The following is a 23,371-nucleotide window of genomic DNA, read 5'->3' as shown; positions in this document are numbered from 1 at the left end:
ACCATTTACTTTCGATTGTTTTTCAGTTATGGGAAACCTAATATTGGCATTGTTATGCAGGCTATAGGTTTGTGTCTTAATTGTTCTCCATAATCATTAACAAAGGTCTTTGTAAATATTTCTACCTTAGTTGATGACGATTTTTTGTAAATAGTCCTGTTATGAATAAAACATATATCCCTTTATATTCGTAAAAAAAGTTAGTTTTGTTGGCCTGTACATCCAATAAAGCGTGATATAAATATTAAAAGTAAAAATTATAGCATTATATATTTAAAACAATGTTTTAGAAGAAGGCCCTATAACCAAAATATAAATATAGCAGGTATGACATTGCTTCTACCACTTTTCGACGCATAAAATATTGACTGCAGTCCTTACTACTACCACCGTGTGGCAGTAGATGAATGTGTTTCATATTAGTTGAAACCATGGGTTGAAACACACTCAATCACCAGAAATGTCCACATTTTTATCAGCTGAACCTAATCAGATAAGCACTCCTGACCATCCCTGGAAGAAGGGATCCCCTACTATGCGTTTCTTCTCAAGATTTCTTCCTTGCTAATTTCAAGGGGGCTTGGGTAAAGGGGGGGTGCCATAAATATTTGGCCTATAAGGGCTATAAAAAAATAAAATTGATTACTCAATTTAACAAATGCTGGAACCGGTGAAACATTTTATAGGTGAACAGAATAGAGAAGAAGTGTCTTTTAGGCAACATAACAGTGGTTTTATATCTTTATATCTAATATCTTTTGCGAAACTTTCAGAAAATGATTTATGAAAATGATTAGGCCTAAATCGTTTTTATTTTATGGTTTATAAAGACCAGATTATGTGTGAACTCCATTTGGAGCGGTCAAGTTTGGAAGAAAATAGCCTAACTTTCGGCATCCACGTTACATTGCAATTCAAATTTAAGATTCAAGAGCATTGCGCTAATGTTGAAAAATATGAAAGTGCCTACTAATTAATGAAAAACGGATGAAACCGATTGAGGCAGTGAAGAGAATTGAAATACAAAAAAATGTCAACCAGTTTAAATATATCGGATTTAAGTTTTTGACATGTTCACCAATCCCATCATTTTTTCTTAGTCAACAATTTAGTGTTAGTCTACTTTGTTGAACAAGCACTGAGTCAACCAACCGTTTCTTTGAATATTTCCCTTCAATTGTAAAACACTTTGGTTTATACCAATCAGTACTATAAACTGAAGATATAAAGTTGAAATGTGGGTTTTCCACCACTTAATCACTGATGCCCACACAGACACACACACACACAAAGATTCAAACAAATGCTTTAGCATTTTTTTTATATCAACCATGCTTCTTATTAATGATTTTAAGCATAAAACCTAACAATTGACTCACCACAGTAGAATACTGACATTACAATATTTCGTTATGATGGGTTAGGGGGGGGAAGAGAGATTTTGACCTTATATTCAGAAGAAAAAGAAAAAAGCATAAAGTGCAAAACACACACACGTCGAAAAAGGGTCCTACGTTGTCCACACAAGAACATGGTTCTAGTAATACTCGAAATATAGGCACAAAGGGTGCAACATTCAGCCACTACTGCTGCACCGGTTCTTCCCTGAGATGCAAACAAATAACCTACAAACTATTAAGTATTAAGAAACTTTTTCAGTGTTGCAGAGCATTCACACGTTAGCCACCGGGCAGTGGTTCCAACCAGAGCCTCGACCACACGATGAACCTCCCACTAGGTTTGTTCCCACGGAGAGCCCGAGGGCGTGGGTTCGACTCTCGCCCAGTGGTGGTCGAGTGCCGGCTGGAACGAGGGACGGTGGCCGTCGAGTGTGATCTGCTCCTGTCGTCGTCGTCCCTGGTTTCCATTTTCTCCAAATGTCTTTTTATTCCACTCCTTACTGGGCTTGTTAAACTTAAACTGGTTTTGAAAGAATGAAATGTTTTTTTATACGTCTATAACACAAAACTTATGGAGAACGTAAAAATCATGGCCGCAACCTTTTTATCCCTTCTTTCTAAATGCTAAATATGCACATTTTAGAAACGTTCAGAGTGATACACTGTCTGCAGTACTTGAGTGAATGTCACTTCTCAGAGTTAACTTAAAAGCTTTTAAAGTTAGTCCGCTGCCTGTTTAGAAATGTATTCATCGGCATGAATCCACCTGCATTTATAACATCTACTTTGCGATTACACACAGAAATGTTTTAAACATAAAGGATACAAAAATTGGCTAAAAATAACAAACTTTCTGGTAGTAGTTGTTAAAATTATATTTTTTGGAGCCTCTATCATCTTGGTCCAAACACGCACTACTGAAATCTATTTAAAAAAAACAATCAAATCAAAACAAATTCATCGAATAAATATGTAAAAAATAAAAATGCCTCATGCTAAATGTCTCACCATCTGCATATTACAGCTTTTGTTTTGCCATTTTTCACTATACCGATGAGACATTGCTAAAGGTGGCGTACAAACACACTTGCCGTTTTTCCCGCTGCATTAGCAGAAATGTTCACGTAGTCTTCCTTCAAATCGTGTGAAATGTCAGAGACCAAGCTCCCCTGCAGTGGGGGGGTCTTAGTGTCAGCTGGAGAGCCTTTCAAAATAAAAGTCCTACGCGGCTAGGGGGAGGGGGAGGGGGCGGGGCACTGGGCCGCCTTGCGCTCGTAGTTCACCAGCCGCTGGCCAACCAGATACCTGCAGGACACACGGGGGAGGGGGGAGCAGGTGGTGGGGTTCGGTTCATATTAATACAAACCCACGGTTCTAGAATACCTCACTATTCTAGACTATGTCCCACTTTTCTCAAATGTACCCCAATGTTTTAGAATTATTACCCACCCCTCTAGGGTATAACCAACGGTTGTAAATGTCTCACTAATGTAGAACGTACCAAACTACTCAAGAACATACCATACGGCTCTAGAACATACCCCACTGCTCTAGAACATAGCCCACTGCTCTAGAACATACCCCACTGCTCTAGAACATACCCCACTGCTCTAGAACATACCCCACTGCTCTAGAACATAGCCCACTGCTCTAGAACATACCCCACTGCTCTAGAACATACCCCACTGCTCTAGAACATACCCCACTGCTCTAGAACATACCCCACTGCTCTAGAACATACCCTACTGCTCTAGAACATACCCTACTGCTCTAGAATATACCCTACTGCTCTAGAACATACCCCACTGCTCTAGAACATACCCCACTGCTCTAGAACATACCCTACTGCTCTAGAATATACCCTACTGCTCTAGACCATACCCTACTGCTCTAGAATGTACCCCATTGATGTAGGCTATACCAGACTGCTCTAATATACCCCACTGCTATAGAATAAAACCTACTGCTCTAGAATACCACAGTGCTGTAAAATAAACCCCAGTGTTCTAGAATGTACTACTACTGACTTGTCATTCTTGATGTGCTCGTAGAGGCGCTTGAACTGGCGCAGCTGGAAGCAGAGCACGGCCAGCAGCCCCACGGCCATCAGCAGAAAGGGGTAGATCCTCCTCTCCACCAGAACCTGCATGTCTGGCTCCACGCCTGGCGGACACACACACACACACACACACACACACACACACTGTCAATAAGGAATGTAGAGTGACCATCTTAAACTAGAAACACTGATCCTGGAAACGTTCCTGTCATATCTGATGGAAAGAGAGACACTGTTTGCTAATTGGGATGGCTGGATGTGTAGATGGAGGAAAATTGGTTAAATGAATCGTAGTCAGTTCCTAAAACGTGCACTTTGTAACTGCCGCCCATGTTGAACTTGTAAAACACATGATGCTGCTCAGTGCACATCCGGTGTGGAACTGACCCACTAGCGGCACGATGCCTCTGGAGATGGTGTAGGGCAGGCACAGGGACAGCAGCAGCACACAGATGACCGGAGCCGCCAGCCGCCGTACGATGAAGTTCAGGTCGATGTTACGCACACCGTTGGCGTAGACCTGCGAGAAGGAAGAGTAAAAACCAACAGGTGTAAAATTTGGGATTCATAGTAATCCAGTCCCATTGGAAAATCGGTGTCTGTAACCCGGTATTATTTGAACAAGAAGAAATGCCATCTATGCTGGTAGGCTTGAATCGTTAAAGAGATGATAAGTTATATTGTTACTGACACATGGTATCGTCAAAATAAAACGGTTAGTTTGCCAAAGGCATTGGAAACGCTCTTATTGTGAAATATGGTACCGACCTGCTCGATAACAGTTTTGAGCCACCACTGGGGGCCCATAAGTGTAATGGCGGCGATTATTTTGGCGTGGAGCACACCCAGGGCCCAGTCCTGTCACAGAAACATCACACAACAAAGAGTGTCCAAACAGGTCAACATCACCACTACATCAGGTCTCATGGGTGACAAAACAATAGCATTAAACAAATAACTATTTTCCAGACAAAAATAGGATTGGGCAAATCCTTCTCCGAGAAGCAGCCGTTCTTTTGCCACAAGTCTTCCCAGAACCTTCTTGGACTTGAATTTTAGGTATTATAATAACTGAATATATAGAAGAAGAGAGGGCTGAGAGAGGATCATGAATTGTAGCATTATCCTGGCAACAGAATGTCCCCAGTCTCTGACTCCCTATGGGCTGTAGACCAGTTAACAGTCCCCAGTCTCTGACTCCCTATGAGCTGTAGACCAGTTAACAGTCCCCAGTCTCTGACTCCCTATGAGCTGTAGACCAGTTAACAGTCCCCAGTCTCTGACTCCCTATGAGCTGTAGACCAGTTAACAGTCCCCAGTCTCTGACTCCCTATGAGCTGTAGACCAGTTAACAGTCCCCAGTCTCTGACTCCCTATGAGCTGTAGACCAGTTAACAGTCCCCAGTCTCTGACTCCCTATGAGCTGTAGACCAGTTAACAGTCCCCAGTCTCTGACTCCCTATGAGCTGTAGACCAGTTAACAGTCCCCAGTCTCTGACTCCCTATGAGCTGTAGACCAGTTAACAGACTCCCTAGTTACCCAGTTATAAACCCTGGGAGCGAGGCTACAGTTTGCCCGGAGAGACACCCAGAGGCCCGGGGCCGGAGGCTGAGGTTACCTGCCAGGGGTAGAAGAGAGGCGTCTGGGCCAGGGGGACTCGGAGAGGGGCCACCACCACCAGCTCAAACAGCAGGCCCAGCAGCAGGGGGATCAGCCCGGCCAGCATGGCCGCCACCACCACCGTCTTCACGATCTGTTCACGGAGCGGCAGACACACACACGGGGATCAACCTCTTCATCGCCACCGCAAAATAACACAACAGCTAAAGAGAATAGGGGACATGTTTGCAATTACGAGGGCTACTTTATCTAATCCGGGCACCACCAGGAGGAGCTGTGAGATCGTGGTTGTGGACGATACAGGGTCCGAGTGAAAAAAGCAACACACAGCAAAATGGGACGTTCCATTTCCTCCTGAAATACACGTGTATTTAACAGTGAAGACCACCTAGTGCACTTAAGGGCCATAGCACAACATCCGAGGCCCTTTGTTCGCATGTACATATGTGTGCTGTGCGTTTTTTGTGCATGTGAAGGGGTGTGTGTGTGTGTGTGTGTGTGTGTGTGTGTGTGTGTGTGTGTGTGTGTGTGTGTGTGTGTGTGTGTGTGTGTGTGTGTGTGTGTGTGTGTGTGTGTGTGTGTGTGTGTGTGTGTGTGTGTGTGTGTGCGCGTGTCCATTGGTCACCATGAGGGTCCACTCCTGCACCTTCTGCAGGATGGCCCCGGGCCCCTGGGGCATCCAGGCCAGCAGGATGGTGATGCCGCGGACCGCCAGCCAGCACACGTACAGCCCCCCCGCCGCTGTGTACAGCTCGTGCACCGTGGCCACGCCCATCCACAGGGACATCAGCCAGCGGCCCACCAGCACTGGGGAGAGACGGGAGTGGTGTGGGTGGAGGCTAATAGGCGGTGTCTCGGGCGACGCCAGACACCAACGCTCCCGAAACGCCACGGCAGAGCGTTCGGTTGGTTGGTTACGTTTTCACGCGCGGCCAAATAACATGGTGCATCCCTTAGCACCATGGGGAGGCATTGGGGAAGTGGGCGGCACTTTCACTGTTCTGTGTGACCCGCCCCGAAAGAGGATAAGATAGTGCTTGCTTAATCCAAGACAGGGGATTTCTGGGAGCGCAGGTCGTTTTTGGGATGGAGAAATAGCATAGAAAAACTAGAATAGAGAGAATGAATTGAAATGGTAGAATGGAAGAGGAAGAGAGGAAATGGGAGAATAGGGCAAGAGGAAAAAAGACTGGGTGTGTGTTTCAACACACCTGGTATAGTGAGACACGTCAGGCTGGCCAGTAAGAGGGTCACACACATGAGGACCACCAGCAGAACGATCTGCTCGGAACACACACACACACAGACACACACATAAGAACACACAGAATTTATCTCCCCTTTTCAACATCAACAATTGGGGGATACGGCTGATTGAAGTTCACTCACTTAAACCGGGCGAGCATTTTCTTTCCCATTCTAAAAAACGTTAAGTGTCCTTAGCTCCTCCCACTCGGTTTACACTACAGATGCCACACCCAGTGGGCCCATTGCTCAGCCCCCACTCCCCAGAGCCATCCCCCCTCCCGTCCCCCGATGACCCGATTGGCCGGCGCCCACCTTGAGGGGGAAGTGGATTGGTCGGTAGTAGGGCTGGAAGCCCAGGGGCCCCCCCTGATGCAGCAGGGCCTGGTGCAGGGCGTGGAGCCCCTCCCGCAGCCCGCCCATCCTCTCGTGGTCGTGGGCCTGCCTCTCGTCCTCCTCCTCGTACTCCCCCAGCAGGTAGGAGTGGAGGTCGCTGGGGGGGGAGGGGGGGCATGTATTGATTAGGCTGGTCCACTTTAGAGGACTCCATACCAGACAGGGAGGCGGTGGTACAGGGGCAGCTAACGCGCTAACCACATCCTGGGTGGGGCTCGCCTTAGTGGAGGACCCAGGCTCCATTCTGACCGACCGTTGTGTGTGTGTGTGTGTGTGTGTGTGTGTGTGTGTGTGTGTGTGTGTGTGTGTGTGTGTGTGTGTGTGTGTGTGTGTGTGTGTGTGTGTGTGTGTGTGTGTGTGTGTGTGTGTGTGTGTGTGTGTGTGTGTGTCCCGGCTTACAGCACGTATCCGGCGGTGAAGGTCCATGCGTGGACCAGCCGTTTGAGCCACTGCCGGGTGTGGCCCTGCTCCAGGAGGGCCGGCAGCACCACCTGCAGGAGGAGGAGCTCCAGGGACAGCTCGCTGACCGGGGCGTCGCTAAAGAGACAGGGGGCGGGGCAAACACACCGTCAGGGGGCGTGGCTTCGGTGTGGGGCAACCATAAGGACGACTCATCACTTTGTCATTATGCATCGATTTTAACATCTTTCATAGAAGGTAGAAGTTCTGATTTACTGTTTACTATGTAGTCATTTTGCAAAAGTTATTTTTCTAAAGTGACACAGACACACCCTTTTTTAGTCACTGGCGGTTTTTGAGGTTGAATATTGGATGCATAGAAATTGTAACGTGTGCATCTCTCTGAACGTCCTGTTCATGTAGATAATGTGTGTACAGTGCTGACTTGGCCAATAGGATCTCCATCAGTTGTCTTCCAGGTGATTGGCTTAGAGGTTTTCGTATTGAAGACGGCACAGACTAGGATGCTAGGTCCCCTTTTAAACAACATTTGCGTGCATAACTGAAAGGGAAATAAGTGGTCATTAACCTGTAGAGCATGACGTTGTAGGGCAGGAAGGTAGGAAGGATGAGTTTGATGATTCTGATTGGAAGCCACAGCATGAGTAGTACTATGGAGCCAAACACCACCTGGGGAGGACACACACACACACACACACACACACACACACACACACACACACACACACACACACACACACACACACACACACACACACACACACACACACACACACACACACACACACACACACACAATAAATACAGTAATAACGCAACAAGAAAGGCATGCACCATAAAAAACTTCTTCTGATTCCAACTATGGGTTAAGTAAATATTCATTAAAGTTTTCTGTCTGTCTTTTGTTTGTGAAAGACATGATTTTATTCATGACCATTTCATGTATTACCAATATTCTCTTTAAGGGACTTTCTTTTCTTGGGACTTTTATTCCTTTTAGAAATATTACAAAGTTCAAGAATCAATTACCAATGGGTATTTTAGCATAAGGGCCTGGAAACGGCGTACATGCAGTGCGACAGTAGGTCAAACTAGTTCCGGACTATAGTTCTGGAGACCCAGTGGCTGACTGACCAGGGAGAGGATGAACCTGCGCAGGTGACGGTACACGGGCAGGTGGATCATCTCCTGGACCGGGTTGAAGTCCGGGTCGTTCAGGTTCCTCAGAAACCACAGAACGCCAGGTCGGAGCACCTAGATACACACACCGCGCGCGCGCGCACACACACACACACACACACACACACACACACACACACACACACACACACACACACACACACACACACACACACACACACACACACACACACACACACACACACACACACACGTTGGGTCATTAGCAGGAGCATTTACCCGACGTGTCTGAAAGGGATTTCAGATACAGGTCCTGAATGAGCTGGGTCGCCTTGCTCAATGATACCTACAGGTAGACTGCGGACATTGGGGTTTGATCCCAGAACCAAACGCACTAGGAACACCAGAATTGACACCAAAGACACATGCACACAGCATACCTCTCTGAGAAGCAGGATGAACGAGGCGAAGTAGAAGACGTAGACCATGCCCACCAGCCAATGGAGGAACATGGTGGTGCCGGGGGCGGAGTCAAAACTCTGCAGACGGTCCTTCAGAGTGGCATCAAACATCTCCTGCAACACACACACACACACACACACACACACACACACACACACACACACACACACACACACACACACACACACACCATCAGGTTCTCTTCCGGGAATGAACACTTCTTAAGATCACAGTCTCAAAGATTTCTTTTATAAATGTATGTTTTCTAGTCGCTATCTAACGACGAATGAGGGAACACAAAAGGTGATTGAGCCTTTGGCCCACTGATGAAAGTCCTTGCATTTGCAGCATTGTAAATGTTACGAACTGGACGGTCTGTATCTCTGGGACAAATCACCCCTATCAAAGGTGGCGCCAAAGAGAACGAAATTTGTTTACTTTTGCTTTTCAAATACAGGATTTTTGCATTTAATACAATTATATATTTAGTAATTTAGCATACTTTCATCCAAAACTACTGCGGTCTGGTAGGACTTGTACCATGAACCTTTTGGTGGGGTTAAAGACACTCAAACCACTAGACTACCTGCCTGCATTAATTTAACCGTTTAACCATTTATTGAATATGTGAACCTATATTTCACAGTGTGTGTCAAATGGTAGGAGTTTGAGTTTTAGTGTGATTGACAAACCAATGAGCAGATGTCCAGCCACCAGCCGCAAATCATAGGGAACAAGCCTATCTCCATGACAACCAGTAAGGAGACCTGAAAAAAATAGAACAATATTTATTGTTAATCTGACTACAGAAGGCAAGTCTCTCCCTCCAAAAGAGGCCGAATCTGCATTCAGAGCACGGTCCGCGTCGATCGAGGGGCTGCCGGTTACCTTGACGACGATGTAACAGACTCCCAGGAGTCGTCTGGATTTCTGGAACCTCACCAGGGAGGCCAGCGTCTGGGAGACCCGACGTTAAGGACCCCAAACACACAGTTGTGGAACACTCAAAACTAGAAACCAATCCTAAAACCGCAACTTCAACTCTCACGGTGTACTTACTGAGACATTAGTTCTGTCACTGTATACTATAGACAGAAACCTAGTTACGGAAGTTAGTAGGTTATGGCGGTTCAGATGAAGAAAGAAAAACACTCAGCTTTCTAGCTAACCAACCCACTAACAACCAAACTAGATGGCTCGCTAGTCTCAGCCTCTACCATTGATCAGCACTATGTCACCATGGTTACGGAAAGGCTGGCTCCGCAAGGAAAACAGCTAGCTAACTAACCAACAAACAAACAAACGAGTTAACTCATTATTGCACTAAACAACTTGCACACCGGCCTCTACACAGGCGCACAGAACACACACTAGCATGAGCATGTGTGTCCTGTGCACGTGCTGCTTTGCTCCGGTTCACTTCCAGGATACATGGCAGACTATGAGTGCGGCGGCCAGGAGGATGTAGCCCAGTATGGTGGTGAGAAGGCCATCGAAGTGGGAATCTTTAACCTGCAACATCCACAACAACCACAACACACAAGAGTAAATACAAAAATATATTCACGCCTGATCACAAGAGATCTACATCTTCAGCAAATGTATATCAATATCAAACATTAACATACCATTATTCACCCTAACCATTATTAAACAAACAAACCATCATACTGATTTAGAATATTTACAATATCTTACAATTTACACCATCGACACTTTCAGTGGCAGTACATGCCAGTTCTAATTTGTACATGCATTACATAATTTCTCCTTTTATTCAATTTCAAGTACTTACGTTTTCTTCCAAGCCGAGGCCTACCACGGAGAAGTGGCCGATGTGGTAGGGGCAGAACGCTGTGGGGACGAGGGAGTATGGAGGGTAGGTTAATGCTGCATTCAGGTGGTACCTGGTCACACCTACTCATCTTCACCTCAGTCAAGACCTTCTAAAGGTATTTTCTTGCCTGAGCCTCTCACTGAAAAGTACACGTACAGAGGCCGGATTTCCCTTAATGTGTCTTGCCTCACGTATTCCAGATACACATCCGTAGCATTCGGTGTAGTAAAGCATCATGTCATACATGACATGTAATCCGGTAAACATCTTTTGAAGAAAAGTGACTGCTAAAGAGTCATTTCCAAAAGCGATTCTGCACAATAGTTGCACGTGCATAAAGAGGAATGAAGAAGTCACTTAGTATCAGGTCTTACGAAGCCACTCCGAAGCTAGGATTCAAATGGCGTCTGAATGGGTCTCCTGCTTTTGGGAGCTACAGTGCGGGTCTGGTGGGAACTCACCAAACACCAGGATGAACAGGGTGTTCAGAGACACCACCCAGAACACATGCTCCTGGAGGGACACACAGAGAAGCACACATCCATATCATTCATAACATTGCGGTGTGTGCGTCTGTTAATCAGTGAGTCAATTTTAACCCTTTTCCCTTCGATTCTTTAGATTTTATTTTGTATATTTTATTATGTGATTCTTTATGTGATTGCATTTACAGTTGTGTTTTGTATTTGATTATTTTTAAACAAATACTCACAACACTGACACGGCAATAAAGCTCTTACTGATTGTGAGGGCGAGATGTGAGTGTGAGTGTGAGCGCATGTGTAGGTGCACACACACTTACCAGGAAGACGAGCGAGCCGTCCAGACCGAGCATCTACAAAGCAGGAGAAAATGAAATGTCAGTCGATTCCCGTCAGCGTCCTTCAAGCGTGAGCATCAACACTGCCAGGGTTAGGGGTTTGAGTCCCCCTGGGGTTAACCAGTGATTAGAGATGTACACACTATTAGTATTGTAAAATGCTTCAACTTAAAGTGTCCCCAAAATGACCATGACAACTGGTTGAAACGGCATCTCTCACCCTCTCCCAGGTCAGCTCCTCGGCAGCGCGGTCCCATTCCAGAGCGTTCCAGTTCAGGTCTTCTGCACAACCCCAGACACACAAGAATAAATAGGTGTCCAACTTACTTTTGTATGATTTTTTTATTGTTATTGGAAGTTGGCCTTCTCTTGTTTAATGCCATGTAGTTTTCATGCTTCCATTTTGTGTAGGACGTGGCTTCCCTACTCTACCATTGTATTGTTACGTATCTAACCATCAAAAAGAAATGGCGATAAGATAAGGAGATAGCCTTTAGTAACCCCGGTCGACCATGCACTTCGCCCTTTGACATCGGGAACACCCCCTCACCTTGGCCTCCATTGTTGCCATCGGCGGCTTCCTCCTGCTGCCCCTCCTCTTCCTCCTCCTCCTCTTCTTCGCCCTCTTCGTCGTCATCTTCCTCTTCCTCCTCGTCCAGCTCGGCCTCCTCTCCGGCATCAGCTGGCCCCAGAACCGGGCCCTCTGGAGCTACTGCGGGGTCCACTGGTGCTTCCTTTGGGAGGCACAACCCATTGAAAATATGTTGAAAAAGCAATATATCCGTGGGTGGAAGATGCTGCAAAATCATTCTAATGAACTGCTGAAAAGCGATGGGTGCGACCGACGGGGAACCCATGCTTTGGACTTGGCAGGGGGCGACGCTGCTGACCTCGTTGCGCTCCGCTTGGTCAGGCCGGTGCGGGGCCGGGGGCTGGTGGTTGTGCTCCAGCCAGTTGGGGGGCCCGCCGTGCACGATCTGCTCCCTGAGCCACACCAGACTGATGAAGGCACACAGGGTGCACGTGACCACAAAGCAGCCCTGCAGGCAGTCAGCCAGCAGGTTCTCCCTGGGGGTGGAAGGAGGGCGGGAGGAGGGGGAGGAGGAGTGGGAGGAGGATGGAAGGAGAAAGAGCAAGTAGAGGGAGAAGGTTGATAGAGCAATTATTTCAATAAAGTTTGAATTAATCATACAGCATGTGCATGACACATGTGCAGTCACCAGAAGAGAAACTATGTGTGGCAACAGTTAGAGTGAGCGTGTGTGTAGTAGAGGTGAGAGATGAGTGCTATCTTACGTCGAGAGCATGTCTAGCGGCAGGGTGAGGAGCGAGCTCACAGAGCCCGTAAATAAGCACTTGTAGATACGACCTGTTGGTGATGAAGAAAGTTAATGCACAGTCAATTACAACCATATTACTCAGTCATTCATATTCATATGTCACATACGACACATACAGAACAGTCAGAACAATCACCCTGCCCATTTGTAGTTCCTATGGTGAAAATCTCAGACCAACACAGCAACCAGTTAGGACCTACATGCAGTGAGCGGCACCACGCCCAGCCAAGCAAAGGCTACCAGCGTGTAGTGGAACCAGTACCGGATGGCTGTCCCCACGCTGGTCACCAGCCCTGCAAAGATGTCCTGGACCGGAAGTCGCGAGGGCATATCTGGGGAATAGACTTGGAACGGGGAGAAGGGGAGGGGTTTATATCGATGCATGCCATATGTAAGACTCATCTGTGATTTTCACGGGGGTTGAGGAACATTGCTACTTACTTGGTGTAAATGCAAACCGGTGTTTGCATAATTCACAGTATTCTTTTTGGCTGTGTTTAAGCCACAGGAGCAGACTGTAAAAAAAATTAAAATAAAAATTATATATACACATATATATATATATATATATACATGATGAAGTGTGGTATCCACTACCCCTTGGTGAATTGATCAACAAAGAAAGTGCAATATGTGAATCAAGACGCATAGGAAAGCGGTGGAGCCTGGACTGACGGTCACATACCATTCCTGGTGGATGAACTTGATGCTGCCGGTGCAGACACACGGGTGGTAGAGGGGCTTGTCGTAGGTCCCCTCGGAGCGACATACCCGACAAATGTCTGCAGAGACACAGGGACCAATTTAGTTGCCATTCATGCATCGTGTTTGTGACTCCTTTTAATAGCTTGGTCAGTTTTCACTACATTGAGATGACCTGCCATGCGGCCACTGTAATTCTTATATGTGTATTTGTGCATACTTTGACAGTCAACCTTTGATTTCATGAACCCCTGCATTTTTAATTTCTGGGTACCAATGTATCTTTTGCCCATGACCTAACAATCGAATAGAAACAGAGATACTTAAAGCTTGTATGAGTATTAACCAATTATGCTTTTTTGAATGTTGCCCCATTACACCTGTCTATGAGGAGTGCAGAGATATTCCATACTTGAGTTTCACAGGAAGAACACTCCTAACCAAAGAAGCTCAAAGAGAAAGAGCATGCTGTCAATTAACTGGATAATTATGGGTAAAACAACAGAATAACTCTGCAATGCTGACTCGATTGGGAATGATACTCACTCACAGCAGAGTGTTGGTCAATGTAACGACGTCAAGATATGTTTTGGAGCCAACATTTTAGAAAAACATTACCTACAGCAGCTTTTGGAAGGGTTTTTAAAAGAATATCAGCTGCTGCCTCGGAATCATGGGATATTATAATGCATTAGTTAAGGCATAACCATGTTTAACCCACCAAGTCAAACCTGTACAAAGAGTGCATTTTATTCTAGTGGGAAGTCCATCTGTGTATGGAAAGTGCTTGACAGTAGCCTACCACGTAAATAAAAGACATGCCACCATTGCGTACCGTTGGCCGGACCCTTGCAAAAACTATAGACCCAAATTAGCCTTCACCTTTGCCTAAACTTTAGAATAGCCAACCCTCAACGAAATACGTTTTTGTTTAACCACTCACATCAGTGCAAAAACACTCCCCTTTAGCAGCTAATGCTGGCTTAGCTGAAGCAAAACATGTTTAACGCGTTCAACAGCTTTTTAGTTAACGTGTTTTACTCTAGTTGTGTAAAGATCGAGTTACTCGCTCGTTAGCCGACCAAAGACCGTGGTCCAGGCGAGTGTAAGGCCGACCTGAGCTAAAGCTACAGGAAGCTACAGAGTTGGAAATAACGAGTCGGAAACTACAACTAATTCGAAGGGGCAGTCAGTGCGATAGGGCGATATAAGCCAGCTCATTTGACTCGAGGATAATGTTAGTGAAGCTAAAGCTACCTTCTTCAGAGGTGTCCATCTTGACTTGCTGCAGGCAGCGGAGTGCTACAGAGATCCGGCTAACCAGTCGATCCGTAGAGGGTCGCCGCTATCTGATAGGTAAAGACATCTTAGGCTTTTGTTTGGATCCCTATTCGACGAGGCCTGAGGGGGTTTTCTGTACAAAGTGAAGATAACGTCGTTTATAGCGATTCTTCCCTGAGCGCAACGCTCAATAGTTATCAGGTATCGCTCAGGCCATAGCAGACATTGCATGCAAGTCGGTTGCATGTGGTTGTAGTACACAGTTCGACGGCTAGGTGGTGGTAGAGGAACGGTCATAAACTTAGACAAAAGTGGTTGAATAACTTTATTTAAAACATACATTCAGAAATGTTGAGTTTTGAAACACACATATCAGTTTCACTGCTTCCAAAAATGGTACAATGTCTTTTCCCTTTGTACAGTGGCTATTTGCATCTACAATGTGGAAGTCAGTTTGTCTTCGGTTTCTCTTGTTTGACCTTGTAGTGGGGTTTTAAAGGTCTTGGCATCGTAGACCCAGACAGTGTCTATGCCCTCCCCGGCCATTTGGTCAGGCACCCAACTGGGGAACGGGAATCTGCACGCCACCACCATCGCTGTACTCTGGAGGTCACTGCTCAGCTTCAGCTCTAGCTGGTCCATCTGGAAGAAAGAAATTTATTTAATGTGAGGATTTCATTATATTATATTGCGTAGGTTATATAGATATATAGTATCCATTTTAGGATTTTGATGTCATTCACGCTGTAAGATTGTGTCTTCTAAACATGCCTCTGCGGGATGGTAAAATGCATGGCATTATAACTAAGGTTAGTTACGTTGTTAGTAACCTTTTCAACCATTTTATGCAGGATATAAGGACACTTGATAGTGAAAGGTCTGAGAAGGACTTACCATCTGAGGGACTCCGAAAATGACGACATTTGAATACTGCGCAAAACTCACCTAGGACAGAAAACAGATCACAATGAATTATCTCATCATTATCTCATCCTTTCGGCACATCGCGTTCCAGTTTCCTTTTCTACAACATGATTGACTATAAAAAAAACATGTCCATACAAATGTACATTTTCACAATCCTATGCCAAAACCGATGGATGCTCCACCTTACACATGAAACCCTGTTATCTGTGAGGAACTCACCTTCCAGAGGTCTGAGATGTGGAAGGACGTGGAGTGGTGGACTCCCTCTCTCCAAGCCCTGTAGCGGGAGTACCACACCAGCCAAGGGTTCAGCTCAAAGCCTGATGCATGGAAGCCACGCTTGGCTGCGGCAATCACCTGGAACACATACAACTTGTTAGGCGGACCAATGACTGAACTTAATGATTTCCTGTTGTAACCATATTATCTAGTTCCAAACCTTCCAAACATCTTTCTAAGTAGGTTTGAGCGATAGTTGGAAATTGTTTCATTAATGTGCAAGCTAGTGATAGTTGAAAGGATGGTGATGTTTTCATGGTTACTCTCTTCACCTATTGCATGCCTGAGTTCGAGGTCTATTTGGTGCCTTTCTTTTTTCTAAGTAGGCCGAGAATTAGTTTGTGCGAGTAATCACAAATATCCTATATGACATCACAATATAATTGAAAAGTGTGCAGAAGCAAAAGTGATCAGGAGGTGTTCTTGGGGAACCGTAAAGTGCACCTCTCCAGTGACCAGCATCTGTCCTTTGGTTACGCACGGGTAGATTTCATGATACACAGATCTAACCGTTTTTCCAATGATACACGAGACACTTGTAATTGGTATAATTTTTTTTATCAATGTACAGAATCGTACGTACGATCCTTCCATCACCACTTCCGATGTCCACCAAGGTCCCCGACCTCGTCCGAAGCACCTTGAGAACGTTTTCCACTTGGGTTGTGGTCGCAGGGACGAACGGAAGGCAGATCTTCCTCAGAGCAGGTGTCACAAACGGCGCTGTGACGGCGTACAGAGCAACCAGAGAACCTCCAATAATCCCCGTTGCAATGAGTCCAATTCGCTTTTTAGCTGTGCTCTGGTTACCTTTGCCCTGCGTGACTGCAGTTTCCAGAAGGATTTGTTCTTGAGACATCGCGTTACTGAATTAATTACTTTACCGTCGTAAAGGTTAAACTATTTAGCCTAACTAGGCATTGTTAAATACCACAATACAAGGTTGTATTGGTTGTTTATAAATTCATATCTAAACAGCTATGCAAATAACATTGCTTGATTATGGCAAGCTGGCGCTCCGTATTTCGAATGGGACTACAGGATGGTGTGCATCTGTTATTTGTCCGAGTGGCTACAGTACCACGAACAGTGATCCCTCTTTAGGTTCCTATAATAATCCTGTGCGTAAAGAAAAAAAGTCTCATGGATATATGGGAAGACGTAACCATTTATTGCAGAAAATCGAGAAAGGAGGATACAGTAAATTGTACAAAATATATAAGATTGGTTCACCCTCTTAAAAAAGTTTAAAACACCAACAAATACAGAAAATTTAATTACAAAAACTATGACACCTTCCCTGTCCCTCAGAAATTAACTTGTTATCTATGCTTAGGAGATAGATAGATGGCTCTGCATTTTTAAACAAAATGTCAATTGTTGCCTTGTTGTGCATAGGATTTTTAATTTAGAGAACCGAGACAAAGCTGTAGACGTCAGAATTGCTGAGTGTTACCCAGGGGTACATGGATAGCTGTCCGTATCATTCATTCAGTCATATTTTTTCAAAGACAAAAAGGGGGAAACATATATATTTTAAAATAACAGCAGAGGAAGTTGAAAGAACCATATGTAATGTATGTACATGTTTGGTAGGCAACCTCAGATAAAACAACACACTTACCTAACCTCACTACCACCAGGGAGGTTTGTTTTCGGTTGCAGTTATCACCACCAGCTTCTCATTAGAACCGAGCCAGAGCAGAAGATCAAAATCATTTTCAAGAACACACTTCCTCCTTTAAAGCAAAACATAGACACCAGCCTGTCCTGAATCATACAATAGGAACTAGATACATCTTTGTCCTCCTCCTTCTCAACCTCCTCCTCATCCCCTTCCTCCTCCTCCTTCTCCTCCACCACCTCCTCCTCCTCCACCACCTCCTCCTCCTTCTCCTCCACCACCTCCTCCTCCTCCACCACTTCCTTCTCCTCCACCACCTCCACCTCCTCCTCCTCCACCACCACCTCCTCCTCCTCCACCACCTCCTTCTCCTCCACCACCTCCACCTAGTAGTCGTTGGACATCCCGTGGTGCGGGGCGTGGCTCTGCTCCATGCCGGGGAAGAAGCCCTGGTGGTGGTACTGCTGCCCGGGGTGGTGGTGCTGGTGGTGGAGGTGGTGATGCGGCGCTCTGTGATGCACACCGTCGTCCTCCATCATCAGCTCCTCCTCATCCTCCTCGTCCTCTTCCTCGTCCTCGTCCTCGTCCTCGTGGTTCATCACCATGACGCTGCGTCGGCCCACCGGCGCGGTGTGGCGCAACATGCCGTTGCGCGGCGACTGCTGGGCCAACAGCATCGCCGGGGGCAACGGCAGAGGCGGCGGTGGTGGAGGAGGAGGAGGGGGCGGAGCCAGACCCAGAGGCCCTACTCCATCGGTCAAGATGGCGGCAGAGCCGTCCCGCAGGCTCAGGTTGCTGCGGCTGCCGTGCACGCTGCCGTGCACGCTCCCGTGCACGCTCCCGTGCACGCTGCCCTGCTGCGAGCCGCAGTGGTGGTCGCGGATGCAGCGGGAGGACGAACGGAGCAGCTTGTGGAAGCGGTCGTAGTCGGCGGCGGCGTCCGCATCGCTGAGCTCGCGGGACGGGGCGCGGCGCAGCGTGCAGAGCTCATAGTGCGGCGGCTCGAACCCTGGGTGGAGCAAGGCGGGGTCGAAGTCATCCCTGGAGGGAGGAGAGGAGAGCACAGAGCACACATGCTTCAGTAGGGTCATACGTTCATACAGAGTCCCGCTGGGAATCGGAGTCGTCCATACAATTTGAATGTTTGAGTGTGTGCAAAAAAGTGCAAATCGTAATCTTCTTGTTTTTCTAATTTGTAAAATTATACTAGAAAAAATAACAGGGTTGACTTGTACTTTAAACAATTACAATTAATGCAATGGAAATTATGTTTATTCAAAAATGACCATGTATTTTAAAGTAATGTTTAATCAAGAAGGGTTATTTTTGTTCTCACATTTTGTTAAGAGCGTGTATTTGTACAAGCAGCTGCTCACGATCATTTTTTAGGGTAGAATTCGGCAATTTCAGCAACAAAAGAAAAACAACCAATCTCAAGTAATTGAACCCTGACTCCCAAGTCATTGAAAAGAAGCCCAACCTGCGGATGATGTATTTCTTGCGCGGCTGTTTGATCTGGATGATGACAGAGATGACCAGCAGGATGATCACTCCGATAATGGTCACTCCGATAATGGTCAGGTTTGTGTGATCCAGGGTGTCCAGGATACTCGATACTCTCTTCTCTGATAGGAGGAGGACAGAAGCAACGCTGACCCAATCATGTGAATTCTATATCCAACAGGCTAAACACTTTTCTCATGATATGTATAACTAGGAAGTCAACTCTGACCTGAATGCCCTAACACCTTCATTTCCCCTCAGGGATGAATGAAATACCTATCAGTCAGTCAGTCAGTCAGTCAGTCAGTCTGTCTGTCTGTCGATCTGTCTATATACAGTATATATATATATATATGAATAGGCATAGTCATAGTCAATTATTAAATGGAATAAAGCAAAAAGGAGGCAGGAAAGTGAAATAGCTATAGCTACATTAAATATACAGTAAATGTTTTGACGGCGGTGTCAACCTTGCAAGTCTTGCTCAGGGACAGTGCCTTGTATGTGTATAGTAAATCTATGTCCACATGAGATGTAATCGACTGTAGTAAAACAAAAGCATTTAGAGAGGGGTGGTTGCAGTGGGATTTTGTCTGTTACCTTTACAGTGGTTCTCGTCCCAGGGGTAGACACAGTTCTGGATACCGTTGCACACCAGTGTGTTGTTGATGCACATGTTACTGTGGCAGAAGAACGTGTCTCCCTCACAAGGAGCTGCCATTCAAAAGGCAATAGGGTTAATGAATATGATTGATATTCATATAATATTACACAATCAATCCTATTGCAATAGCAATAGGATGATTGCATAAGATTGATGTTTCATGAATATCAATATGATGTAAATATAAATCAGAATACGATGTGAACATAATACAAATAATGAGGCGTCAATAAGCAGCTGAAAACCAATAGGTGTGTCAGAAAGGGTCTGAACTTGACGCGGGACTGTCTTACGAATGCGGGACTGATCATTCATCATTTTTCATCACGTCTGAGCCATTGAGTCATTAAGTAGACATCTGTCCAAAGCAAGGGGAACCGCAACTCACGCGAGTGGAAGGTGGTGAAGAGGATCTTGAAGCGGCTCTTGCGGCTCCCCTCGTCGGCCCACATCCGGACCACACCCACCGAGTTGACCAGCATGACGTCGTTGGCCACCGTGGAGCAGAACTTGTTCTTCAGGTGCTCCACCGAGCTGCTGCCGTCGTAGATGGCCACGAAGTTGCGCTTGCACTCGTTGGAGTTGTGCATCTCGTACTCCAGGAAACGCAGGTAGATCTGGGAAGGAATGGGATGGGTGTGTTGTTCCTTGTTCAGAGCATGGGACAGCCATTTGTGGTCGGTGAGTGCGATGAGGGCTTCTTAACGTTAAACAACGAGGGCTAACAAAGTGCCCACTTCTTTACTGAGTGCTTGACCCAATGGTCGACCCTTAGCTAGCCAAAATATCCAGTGGGACATCAGACACAAGTGATGTTATGGATGCATTCCAGTCCGGGAAACCATATTTACATGTTGGCCACAATTAAACATGCATGAGAATCATCAGCCTACTTCCCCCTTGGTGTGTGAATATGTCAGGAAGGAATGCTTTCACAAGAAAAATGCAAGCACCATCATGCCTTATGCAGAAGACACTAAATACAGAAACATCACAGTTAACGGCCAGAAATAAGTCGCCACAACAATGGACATCACAACAACAGACCCAACCTCTTCCCGCACTTGAAGCTCCCATCCTCACCTTGGCTTTGGGCGGAGCACGGATGTACCACCTGCAGTCCACAGCCTCGGTGGGCAGGGCCCGACTCTCTGCTGATATCGCGGCCGACTCCACGTAGCCTTCAGGACCGACCATGTCAAAGTCACAAACTGGGGGGAGGGAAAAGCGAAAAAAGAGGGATGCATGTATAAGTAGGGAAACGGCTAGAAACAGTTTGGCAATACGTCAGTCTGGTGTAGTCAACAACATTGTGTCTTTAAAGTCTTTCAAAGGATTTACTGTGAGGATGATGATGCTGATGATGATGATGCTGATGATGATGATGAGGAGGAGTAGGAGAATGATGATGAGGAGCAGGAGAATGTTGATGATGATGATGATGATGATGATGATGATGAATATAGACTTTAGGGCACTGCTACATAGATCATTTTACAAGGTGTCTCTATACAGGTACAGAATTGACCAGGCCTATTAGACTGCAGCTCCAAACAGTAGTTTGTGATACTCACAAGGCAGGGGCGGGAGCTCTCCAAGGCCTTTGAATTCTGGATCTGAAGACGAAGAATGACGTTACATTAGATGACAGAGTGTTTTCAGAGACAATCCGCGTCGACAATTGGTTTAATATTGAATAAAACAGAAAATACATGTATAGTTATGACAAAACACATAGCACAAAAGAAAAAAAACAATATTAATTTCATTGCATTAGAACTATACTCCAGCCATCTTCCCTGCACACTGTTGAACATATATACCCTTACTGCTCCTAACAGGGAAAACAGAATAATCAAAAATGGAGGAATAAAGAACCAGGGGAGATTGAGTCCTAAATCTTTGCGCTGATGAATGTCATCTGTAGCTGGATTATTAATCCCGGTATTTTATTCTGAAACAGATTAGGTTTCACCAGTGATGAAGAAGGGCTGAGAAAAATAAATACAGAAACTAATCTTGATTTACCCGGCGTTGTTTTATACATTGACTTTAGGTTTAAAATCTCTTAATATTGCGCTTGAATAAGAGCCAGACAAAACTACATAAATCATACTGCGCTAAATTAATTGAATCTATAGTGAACTTAATGAACAAAGAATACACACACAAACGAGGTTTCCTCTATGTTCCTTGCAAGTTTCAAGTTCCTGCCTCCTTCTGACGGGTACTTGCAATAGAAATGGAGTATAAGCACTTAGCTTAGCATTTATTCAAATTTACACTATGACATAATTCTTTGAGCTATCAACACACAATCTCCACACACGTGTTAAGGAGGGTGGCATCTATGTGGCCCAACTCGTTTCCTGACTACTTCACAAGTGTGATTGATTTTTGCATATGAGGTCATCTTTTACACAATCAAAACTATTTCTTGAAATTTTAATCAAACAGGTCAATAGATCATGCACATGAAAACGGTGTGTATTTTAAAGCTTTGGTTTTAAAGAAGAACCTTTTTATGTTTTTCCCCAAAAAATTATAGAACCTCCTTTGGGAATTTCGACAACAAACCATTAGGATACCTGTACTCTTCCGGGATACAAATATTGTTGAGAAATTTACATTCTACCACTTTAGATTGTGGACACTCCCAAATAAAAATGATAAGATCTAACCGGGATTTACATAGGTATCCATAGATACACTGTAAAAACCTAATAGCGTCATCATAATAGATTTTTCCAACAGGGTACATTTCGATAGAAAAAGATGTGCTGGCTGAGATTACAGATGAAACAATCACCCAGAATTCTTCTTGTTAATCCATCCAAGGGTTTACCTTTGCTTTAGCTGGTCACTGAGTGTGTGTGTGTGTGTGTGTGTGTGTGTGTGTGTGTGTGCATGCTTGCTTGCATGCGTGCAAGAGCGTCTGTCTGCGTATGTGTGTGCGTATGTGTGAGAGGAAATTAATTCCCTCCTGATGAGTGGAATTAGGTAGGAGATTAGCATTTGGCAAGAAGGCATGCAGGATTCATGACATTGGATGTAAACAGACGAACAACTGCCTTGCCTAATCGTCTGATGAAAAAATAATCTCTTAAAGACACAGTGCAAGTAGGAGGTTATGGTAAATCATGCTTGGCTATTTCCTTATATTAACGAGTATTGCTTCATACGCCTGTCACATGTAACAATAGGCTATAATATAAAACTCACTACGATACATGCGTGTGTTGTTGCGTCGGGCACACGTCGCAATACGTCCCGGATGGAGTTCTCTCCTGCTTGATTTGTTATTATTAATTTGTTCATATCATTAGAACGATTAATGTCATTGCTGCCATTATTATTATTATATCCTACATTATCTCCTCAACAATGTTGGCATTACCTTGTGCATCCCTCAAATAAAAAACACTACAGTCGTTGTGTCTGGGCCATAATATTTATTTAACTTTGTAGGCCTAATTGGCTACATCGCCTGATAGTTCTGATCACAACTGATAGGCCTATTTGATATAAAGTTAAAAACAACTATCAAATGCAATACGCAGACTAATGTCTGCCTGTCTACAATTTGCACAGACGGCAACTTTTCATATGAAGCAGTGCTCATCGCAGTGATCATATTTGAAAATACCTGAG

General features: G+C 45.3%; 3 protein-coding genes across 3 annotated transcripts in view; all 3 read right to left on the bottom strand.

Annotated features, from left to right (window-relative positions):
- Window positions 1-1,315: 1,315 nt before the first annotated feature.
- Window positions 1,316-14,958, bottom strand: LOC307085800 (E3 ubiquitin-protein ligase MARCHF6-like). The gene is made up of 26 exons (XM_079750666.1): window positions 14,700-14,958; window positions 13,426-13,522; window positions 13,182-13,255; window positions 12,941-13,084; window positions 12,697-12,769; window positions 12,291-12,468; window positions 11,951-12,134; window positions 11,621-11,682; window positions 11,383-11,415; window positions 11,042-11,093; window positions 10,539-10,597; window positions 10,175-10,255; window positions 9,632-9,700; window positions 9,436-9,510; window positions 8,722-8,856; window positions 8,276-8,395; window positions 7,710-7,810; window positions 7,121-7,258; window positions 6,641-6,818; window positions 6,292-6,361; window positions 5,706-5,887; window positions 5,079-5,213; window positions 4,228-4,317; window positions 3,847-3,979; window positions 3,428-3,563; window positions 1,316-2,705 (listed from the first exon to the last, which is right to left on the bottom strand). Exons 1-26 carry the CDS (start codon window positions 14,716-14,718, stop codon window positions 2,630-2,632), a joined length of 2,694 nt encoding a protein of 897 aa, XP_079606792.1. The 5' UTR covers window positions 14,719-14,958; the 3' UTR covers window positions 1,316-2,629.
- Window positions 14,959-15,058: 100 nt separating this feature from the next.
- atpsckmt (fATP synthase c subunit lysine N-methyltransferase) lies at window positions 15,059-16,950 on the bottom strand. Its single transcript, XM_079751681.1, has 4 exons — window positions 16,513-16,950; window positions 15,870-16,007; window positions 15,618-15,668; window positions 15,059-15,365 (listed from the first exon to the last, which is right to left on the bottom strand). The coding sequence occupies exons 1-4, from the start codon at window positions 16,786-16,788 to the stop codon at window positions 15,159-15,161; spliced, it is 672 nt and encodes a 223-aa protein (XP_079607807.1). The 5' UTR covers window positions 16,789-16,950; the 3' UTR covers window positions 15,059-15,158.
- Window positions 16,951-17,939: 989 nt separating this feature from the next.
- LOC307086480 (neuropilin and tolloid-like protein 1) overlaps window positions 17,940-23,371 on the bottom strand; it is a gene marked incomplete at both ends in the record, with an annotated part of 8,609 nt that continues 3,177 nt past the window's right edge. The window contains 6 exons of the mRNA XM_079751705.1: window positions 17,940-18,594; window positions 19,034-19,178; window positions 19,657-19,770; window positions 20,109-20,337; window positions 20,804-20,931; window positions 21,295-21,336. Of these exons, the coding sequence (XP_079607831.1) occupies window positions 17,940-18,594; window positions 19,034-19,178; window positions 19,657-19,770; window positions 20,109-20,337; window positions 20,804-20,931; window positions 21,295-21,336 (1,313 nt within the window). The remainder of the gene's footprint in view (window positions 18,595-19,033; window positions 19,179-19,656; window positions 19,771-20,108; window positions 20,338-20,803; window positions 20,932-21,294; window positions 21,337-23,371) is intronic.

Source organism: Pollachius pollachius (genome assembly GCF_949987615.1).
Source record: "Pollachius pollachius genome assembly, chromosome: 14".
NCBI classification, from domain to species: Eukaryota; Metazoa; Chordata; class Actinopteri; order Gadiformes; family Gadidae; genus Pollachius; species Pollachius pollachius.
Note: the sequence above shows the minus strand (reverse complement) of the source record. Positions and strands in the feature narration are given on the sequence as shown.

Coding starts and splice junctions, on each gene's coding strand:
- atpsckmt (XM_079751681.1), bottom strand. CDS start 16,788: ATGTCTCAAGAACAAATCCTTCTGGAAACTGCAGTCACGCAGGGCAAA. Junction 16,008..16,512: donor GAAGTGGTGATGGAAGGATC/GTACGTACGATT, acceptor TATGTGTTCCAG/GTGATTGCCGCAGCCAAGCG. Junction 15,366..15,617: donor TTTTCGGAGTCCCTCAGATG/GTAAGTCCTTCT, acceptor TCTTTCTTCCAG/ATGGACCAGCTAGAGCTGAA.
- LOC307085800 (XM_079750666.1), bottom strand. Junction 8,857..9,435: donor GGCTGGACATCTGCTCATTG/GTTTGTCAATCA, acceptor TGTGTGTTGCAG/GAGATGTTTGATGCCACTCT. Junction 5,214..5,705: donor TGCAGGAGTGGACCCTCATG/GTGACCAATGGA, acceptor CTCCGTGAACAG/ATCGTGAAGACGGTGGTGGT.